The sequence below is a fragment of the Peromyscus leucopus genome, chromosome 12, assembly GCF_004664715.2.
Source record: "Peromyscus leucopus breed LL Stock chromosome 12, UCI_PerLeu_2.1, whole genome shotgun sequence".
Lineage (NCBI taxonomy): Eukaryota > Metazoa > Chordata > Mammalia > Rodentia > Cricetidae > Peromyscus > Peromyscus leucopus.
The window spans coordinates 60,982,786-60,991,563 of NC_051073.1; the positions used below are offsets into that span (position 1 = coordinate 60,982,786).

The 8,778-nt window shown below is 48.8% G+C and overlaps 1 protein-coding gene across 3 annotated transcripts in view; it reads right to left on the reverse strand.

The window, feature by feature from the left end:
• The window catches only part of Mylk (myosin light chain kinase), a 182,268-nt gene extending 173,699 nt beyond the window's left edge, over window positions 1-8,569 (reverse strand). For all 3 annotated transcript variants that reach the window (XM_037209783.1, XM_037209782.1, XM_028886325.2), the window contains exon 1: window positions 8,390-8,569. In XM_037209783.1, the coding sequence (XP_037065678.1) occupies window positions 8,390-8,554 (165 nt within the window). In that variant the 5' untranslated portion in view covers window positions 8,555-8,569. The remainder of the gene's footprint in view (window positions 1-8,389) is intronic.
• Window positions 8,570-8,778: the final 209 nt, after the last annotated feature.

The following is an 8,778-nucleotide window of genomic DNA, read 5'->3' on the forward strand; positions in this document are numbered from 1 at the left end:
GAAAGAAAGAAAGAAAGAAAGAAAGAAAGAAAGAAAGAAAGAAAGAAAGAAAGAAAGAAAGAAAGAAAGAAAGGCCCTTCGAATAGAACTGTAGGTGTAAGCCTTCTACTTGTAAATAGTAACTCAAATTTCCTGGGAGTACCACAAGCAAAAGGTGCCAAATCTGGCTCTTGAATGGACTTTATTTACCTGTATTATTATGGGTTGTTGGTTGTTTGTGGGATCGTAGCTACCCAAGCACTGAGATTACAGGTACGTGCCACCTCGCCCACCTGTCACTGTGGTTTCTGAGTCACGTAATTAAACTGTGGTTACCGACCCATCCATTCCAGAGAATGTTTACTGCACAACGCCCCACTGTGTCCCCTACACTTTGCCGTTCTTCTCCTACCCCCAGCTTCCCATTCACTGCTGCTTTACTTCCGGCTTGCCAAAGCTTTCAGAATTTGCTTTCTGTAACTAAACTAACACTTCTGAGCTGTGTCTACGGGTTGATAATAATATCATATACATTTTCCTCAAATAGCTTGGGACCATCCATTATCTAATTCAGACTAAAGAACTAGTTTCCAAATGTAGGTAGCTGTGATGAACCGTCCAAAACTGAATACAAGCCCATTCTCTTGAATGGGGGGACAGCTACACGCTGCATGTGGGGCAGTCTGCTGACGAGCTTCCCTTAAGAGACTCCGGCCACGCAGCAAGTATACAGCACATCCGACTCTCCTCACTATGACAAAGGAAGCATCTTCTCCCCCACCCCCAAGACTGGCTAATAGCTATTCTATGAGCTCTAATTTTCTCCACAAAGATGTTAGAAAACCATCTTTCCTTTAATCGCCAGATCCTTGACCTCACACAGGAAGCTCTGTCTTCTGCGGAGTCTTCATCCTAGGTCTGCTCCAATAGGAACAGTGGGGGATCCTTCAGGGGAACCTTGAGGGAACCTGGAAACCATGGATGCCCTTTTCTTCGGTACTCAGTGCAGCTCTGAACTCATCCTCGTTTGGACCTCCCTGAGTTCATTTCCACGGCACAGGTAGAAGGCAAGGGATTGCTAAGTTTGTTCGATCTACCATGTCAACCTAACGTGGCCACCAACTGCTGACAACTAGTTTTCAGCAATATCTACTCTATCACCCCATTCCATTCTATTGCTTCATGGACTGTGGCATGCAGGCAATGTCTGCTAGCCACCTGGAGCAGATATCTGTAGGAATCTAGGGAGTAAACTCATGCTGGCTGAGCTAAGGCTAGCATTCCTGCTACAGTCAGAGGATTAGAGAAAAACTTTCTCTCCTCCAGAGGTGACATTATCCTTTGGACACATCTTATGCCTTAAGTAAATTCTCAAGAATTCAATGTTTCATTTCTATTGTGAACAGAACACTTATTTTAAAAAAGTATTTTTAAACACTTATTTGGTTTATGCATATGCATATGTCTATGTGCCTGAGTGTCTGTGTGTAGCATCATGTGTATGCAGCAGAGGCCAGAAGAAGGATTTGGATCCCCTGGAACTGGAGTTAGAGGCAGTTTAAGAGCTGCCATGTGGACACTGGAAACTAAATTCTAGTCCTCTGCAAAGTAGCAAATGTTCTTAACTGCTGAGCCATCTCTCCAGCCCAGAACAGCTATTTTTAACGTGTCTTTTAGCTGTGACTCACAAATACCTAATAGCTGAATCAATAAGAATGCTCTAGATGAGGCATGTCCAAGAGGCCTTCTGTGATGGCAGAAATACTCGATAACCTGTGCTGCTTGACACAGTAGCTATTGGCCTCATAAGACCACTGCGCACTTAAAGTATGTGCATGGCCTAGTAAGTCTATTTCCCTAGTATGGCCAAGGAAATGAATTTTCAATTTTATTTCATTTCAATTAGCATTAACATAAGTTAAACAGCCACCCATGGCTAGTGGCTATCCTAGTCAATAGTGCAGACCCAGACCTTGAAGAACTTACTCTCACTAAAGAAGCAAAAGATAACAGACCCTGGCATGATTTTAAATGGCTAGAGCACGATCAAGTTGATGCCGGAGTGTTAGGGAAATTCAGCGGGAGCCATGGAGAGTGGAAAAGGTGTCATCACGAGGTGCATCCATCTACTGACGTGCGAAATGCATGGGGAACGGGACTAAGGGAGAACAGCAGGTGGCAGATCAGCACATACACACTGTATGTACAAAAGGATATTCAGACATGTCGTGTCTGCATGGGCCATTTCTGAGTGTCTGTCTAAACTGTGGGTGGGCACTTGCCTCTGAAAAATGGACCTTTCACATTGCCTCTGAAGTGTTATTTTAGTCTATGTATTCATTTTATTTGGGAGGGCCTCAGGGGTGTGTAGCACAGGTCCTCTCCTCCCATCATGCATATCCTGGGGATTGAACTCAGAGAGTCAGGCCTGGCAACATGTGCCATTAAGAAGAGCTTAACACTGAAATCGTTTTCTTCATTTTAACACAGGCACAGAGACGATTACTGGATCACACATTTTAAAGACCAAAGCCTTTCCTACAGTTATTCATGACTGATGTTGTGTGATTATCAGGAACAGTCCACAGCCTACAGCCATGGCTCTTCTGTACTCTAATAAAATAGCTAAAAGTAATACTGAAGGAAATCGGTCTAAAGGAAACAGAGCCTAAGTCAGAAAAGTGAGGAGGAAAAGGAAGTGCATCTTGGCCCAGGCACAGTCTGGGGATGAGCAAGAGTCCTAGGACATGGATGGGGAGGTGGGGAAGGGATGCTGTAGCTGTGCTTAGAATGAGCCCAGAGCCACTGGGACTGGAAATGGCTGGAAGCTCGGGCACAGCGCCACTCTGGTGTCCTCAGTGAGGCAAAAATGGTCTGAGCACACAGTCGTACAGCAGGTACTGTGTTACTCTTGAGGCCCAAAGACCGACAAGAAACAGCCACCGAGTTCAAGAAACTGGATTAGACCTGTGGAAGGAAAGCCAGCCTCAAACGGTGTGTAAACTCAAGGTCTAGGTGCAAACGCTCTGGCATAGCACTTTCTGGAGTCTCCCAGGTGGGGATAAGAAGACTAGGACTGCATGTGTGACCCCATCAGCCATGGCAACCCTATTTCCCTTCCTTCCACATCCTCCCCGCCACAGCAGTAACTCTGCTGACAGACTTCCTGCAACTATCTGGTTACACACGGTCACAGCTGCTGTTCATGCATGCACACCTTTCTATACCACAACCCTTAGGACTCCTGAGGCCAGTGGAGGCCAGGCATGGCATTGAAATTCCTCATGTCTCAGTTGGATGGAAACTGGAAAGGAGGCCTCAGGGAATCGATACTATTATTGGTTCAAGCACACATGGAAGCCATTATTTCCCCTTTCAAGGTAGGTTTGCTCCTGCTCCCTCTCCATTCTCCACAGCTGGAACAGCATCTGCCTTGGGAAGGCCAAAGCAGCACTCGGCAGGAGGCCCACCTCAGTGAGCCCAAGGGCCCGGGTCAAACCTTATTCTGGCTGTACTTCCCAGGGAGCCTTAAAGCATTAACTCCTCAGGTCTGCAGAACAGACGGGATGGGCTGTGGTTTTCTTTGCTGATTGAAAATGGTACGTCCCTGGGCAAAGGGGGAAGAAATCCCCACTGATTTGAGTAGTTCCCCCACCGAGGAGTTCTCATACCGGACCCTGTGGTAGGCAGGCAGCCCACCAATGCTGCAGTTCCCCACATATGGACTGTAGAAGAGCCAGGGGTACTTCAGTTGGCCCAACAAGTGGGGCCCTGGCTGTGCTCACAGGGAAGCCCAGCAAAGACATGAGTGGACAGGCGCATCACTGGGGCCCAGCAAGGAGAGTCATGGGAAGAGGCTCTTACAGCCTTGGAAGTGTGTTCAGGACCATGTGGTAAAAACTGACGGGTCCTAAGTACGGTATGGAGAGGATGCAGCTGAATGGAAGTACAGGGGTTTCTAAATGTAAGTCCGGGCACCGCATGGGGTGCTTGTGTCTAAATTAGGAGGCACAGATGGAACACAAGGCAAACTTTTGTGAATTTCTGGAAACAATCTCTCAAGCTTTGGGCGTGCAAATCCCCCCCACACACACACACACTCAAAGACATAGCTGAGCCAATGACCTAGACCTGATTGCACAGAGGGAGTGTCACAGAGTGCTCCATTTACCTCCAAGTGCAAGACTTTCTTCTGAACGGCCACAGCCAGGAAGGAAGGAATTCTTCTGGAATGTTTCGGCTTCAGAGCCATACTCAACTCAGAATAAGGCAACCTGTCACGGCTAGTAAATTTGGAAAGGGACCGCTAGACCTTCTAGCCGGGGCCCTGTGCAGTCCGTCATTTAAGGGACGTACACATCATTGGACCTGTATCAGTTAGGAAGATGGTTTTGTAAAATTTCCTGGATGGATAATCACAGCTAAAGACCTTATCTTGGAAAGTCTTGAAGCCTTAGGATTGTCTCTTGGTTGCTACTCCTTTACTGCTGTCCTCCTGCCTCCAGCCAGTCCTCAGTGTGCCCACTTACTGTCTCATGGTTTTAAAATAGCTGTCTGAGCACGGCATTGCATCTGTCTTCAAGGCAGGAAGAAGGGAAGGTAGAAAATGAGAGAGAGAGCATCCACGATGTCTTTTCTCCTTAACTTTGAATCATGAGGAGACAGCTTTCCTTGAAGCCCCCTAGATGACCTCAGCCCAGTGTCCTTGGGCCACACTGAACTGCCGCGGGAGCCTCGGGCGTTATCTCAGGGATTGGAAGAGCCCGCTAGGGGAATGGGTGTAGGTTAGGTGCTCGCTGCTCAATTATCTGTCACAGAGTGGGAAAGTGCCACAGACTGCAACAGACCTGACCCCATGGGAAGAAAGGCTTAAGTCTGAAGTGCCTTCAGAGGGGGCCTGAACCCAAGCAGGCAACTACAGCACCCCTCTAAAGTCACCCAGGTCTCGCTGATGAGAAGAGGTGCATTACCAGAGGAGGGGTTCGCTTGGCTTTTTTTTTTTTTTTTTTTTTTTTAAGCAGGCATGATAGGAAAATGGGAGTGAGCGGGCAGGTGCTTTTAGCTTTCAGGGATAAAAACAGTAAGCCCAAGTTTCAACCAACTGCTAATCACAGCCTTGAAGGGGGGGGGGAACAGACTTCATGACTTGCTCACATCTGTGGCATCCACGGATGTGAGGGCACAGACCTGGCCTCTCCAGAAGAAGCCAGCCCCTCCACTTAGAGTGGCAGCTCTCAAGAAGGAGAGGAAGCCAGCAGGCATCCTTGGGCATTGGTAATAGGGAGTCCAACAGGAACTGCCGGGCAGAACTGAATGATGAGGCATGACCTCAAAAAGGTACCCTGGAAAGAGCTCCTTCGAGAGCCCGGTTCCCAAAACTGTGGTCCTGTAGTGGCTGTGAGGCAGAGAGAGGTACAGACGACGCCACTGAGCAGGCTGTGTGCCCAGAGAGGAGGGCACTGCAGACAGGGGCAGAGGTCCAGAGGCAGCCTTGGGGGGCAGCTGGCACCTCTGGCCAAGCATGTGGGCGCCTACATTCAGAGCTCAGTTTCTCCTAACAGCAACCTCTGCTCAAAGCTATGACATACCACCTAATTTTTTACTTCTGTGAGGGCACAAGGACATGATGTTCCCGGCTCAGCTTTAGCTTTGGTATCAACATAACCAGCTTCCTTATCCTGGGGTCATTAGAGCTGGCCCTTTCCTGATGGGAATGTCTTCGTGTGTTGATAGAGAGCTTTCCGCCATAGCTTCTTTCGATGCAAGTAAGCCGGAGACTATCTGAATGTCCCTCTCTAACAGCCTTCTGTACGTGCTATACCAGCACGCTGCCAAAGGCAGGTGGCAAGCAGCAGGGCAAGCCCACGGGCTGATTCAAAAGGAACACACAGACCACAGGGAATTTGCAGAGTCATGTACTGGGTCAACAGAAGTCAAATAAAATACTCCAAAGACAACGCCGTTTTAAGAATTCTGCAGTCAGGCCGGGCAGTGGTGGCGCACGCTTTTAATCCTAGCACTCGGGAGGCAGAGGCAGGTGGGTTTCTGTGAGTTCGAGGCCAGCCTGGTCTACAGAGTGAGTTCCAGGACAGGCACCAAAACTACACAGAGAAACCCTGTCTCAAAAAACGGGGGGGGGGGGGGGTGTTGAATTCTGCAGTCAACACTGCTACAATTTGGATTGTCCCCAAGAAACCCAGGTGACGAAAGCTTGTCCTCAGGTGGCCCTACTGGGAGGTGGTGGACCCTTTAGCGTGTGGAGCCTTAGTAAAAGGAAATTAGGTGTGCCTTTGAAGGGCCTGTTGGGACCCTGGCTCCTTCTGTTTCTTTGTTTCTGGGTCACAGAGAGTAGCTTTCTCTACTACAGACTCTACTACGAAGGGCTGCTCCTCCACAGGCCCAAAAGCAGGGGGGGACCAACCACAGCCGAAAGCTCAGAAACCATGAGTCGAAGGAAACCACCTTTTAAAGGTTGGTTTAACTCAGCAATTTTGTTACAGTAACAGAGAGGCAACTAACACAACTTGGTAAATGCACCAAACGATACTGAATTGCTCAAAAATGACTGAACTTGTATTATGTGAATTTCAGCTCAGCCAGAGAAGTACTGCATTACGACACTTTCTGACATCATGAAGCAAAGCACTTTTAACGTCTTATTGACTGTTCTGGGCTCGAAACAGCTGGCCTTTGTCTGTTGTTGTTGTTGTTGTTTCCCTCAAATACAGAAACCCCAGCTTCACCAAAGGTACAAGAGAGCAGGTATGCTAACTGCTAGGTCCCCAGCTCTCAACTCAAAGCTACGGCTCCTTCGTGGCAGTGGCAGGGACAGATGCCGGGCTTCGCTGTCCTGTGAGGAAGCGGGGCGAAGGAAGGAGCTGCCTCTCAGAAGCAGCGTGGTAGGAGGATGGGGGGGTTCTGCTGACTAAGGCACATCTCAAATGGCTTTTAAATTTTACAATGTGTACAGTTCGGCATTTTATAAGAACACTCACAAAGTCACACAGCCACCATCACGATCTAATTTCAGAACGTCTTCACCGTCTCGGGGGGAAAAACTGTAACAACTGTGGCCACGCCCATCCCTCTCTCCTCCACCTGTCCTTCTGTCCTTCAGACATGCCATCCCGGACACGCGATATAAATGGAATCGTGCGGTTTCGTCCTTTCCTGCCTGGCTTCTTTCCCTTACTAGAATGTGTTCAAGGGTCGCCATGCTGTGGCATGAACCAGCACTTCCTTCCTTTCTGTGGTCACCAGAGCCATTTCTGGACGCTCAAGGTTCCTTCCTGGGGTGGAGATGAGAGGAGATGGACTAAATTCAGGCCAACAGAAGAGAGCCTCAGGCCAGTGGGGCCCACAAACACCCCCAACACTGCCCCTGTGGTCAGCTTTAGATAAAATATATAAACTACAGATATTAGGGCAGTCCATTAGCACAGGTCCCAACTAGACAGATCAGTGCCTGACATACAATTCGGGGCAGCGCTGGCCTTTTTCCAACTCGGAAGCCTCAGCACACTCTCCAAAGGACTATGTGGCCAAAGCTACTACCTACACAAAGATAAGGCCAATGGCATCCAAGACACATCTGCTGGACCTCTTTCTTCCACGGCTTCCAGGAGCTCATGCTTACGGTCACAGGGGAACTTAAGAATTCCTCAGACTTCACTGAGTGCTCACAGCAAAGCCTTTAAGCTTCCAGGGCTGGGACCCCTGTGTTTGCTCTCCAAATGGACATGACCCATAACCTCCTGTCCACGTCACCTCGGAGTAAAGCTGATTTAAGGCCTAACAGCTTTCTAAAAGGCTTTCCCACTGGGTATAGCACCAGCTATTCTGGCAGATTTTTTTCTCTGCTCTCATCTTTCTATTTAACAGGAAGCAGACAAGGAACTGTCATTCATACTTTCAGAAGAAGAAACCGAGGCCCCTGGAGGGCAAGAGATCGAGATTCATTGGCAAAAGGTGACAAAAATGAAATCAGTATATTCTATCTGACATCTCACTACTCTGGGTGGAACAGGAGGGCAGCTGATAAAACATTCCTTCCAGAGAAGAAGTAGGAGAAAAATCGGTCCATTTTTAGGAGCCCAGATTTTGGAGCCCAGATTTAAACCCAAGGTGCATTCCTCCTGACGCCAAGACCATGTATCCAGAATACACACAGCAGCAAACTACCTCAGGATGGTCAATTTGCATGGTCCTACCTCAGGACTCCACTGCTGAGTCTATCAACATAGACCAGAGCTCACCATAAACCAAGAAATAGAGCAAGATGGTACACATTCAATTTATATGATGGTCCAAAGGAAGACTAGGCCTTCCGTCATGTCAGGCTAGCTGAGGACAAGTTTGATGAACTTCCCCTTCCCCCACCCCCCGTCTCCCAGTCAACCACACTTCTTACCCTCCCTTCGAACTTGGCGGTGGCTCCTTCTTTGATGCAGAGGTTCCGAGGGGGCAGAATGAAAGCAGGGGCCTCCGTGAGGGGCATGGAGCTGACCCTCGAGGGATCCACACCGTGGGAGGTTTTGGACATGTGTGACGAGGCAACCAGTTTCATGTCCCCCATGGTCTACAAAAGGAAGAGGAGCGAGTCAGGTCTTAGAACATGCGGCATGTTGTCTCCCTTGTAGATACCACTTGCCCAGCCCTGTGGTTTGAGCTATCAGGAGCAGGGGCCCAGGAGAGTCAGCATCCACCCGGAGTGTGCCTCTCTGTGTCTCCTCCATATAAGACACCAGGCAAGAAAAAGCCAGTCCTAGACCCAGCTCCCAGGCCATGCCTGCCATCTTA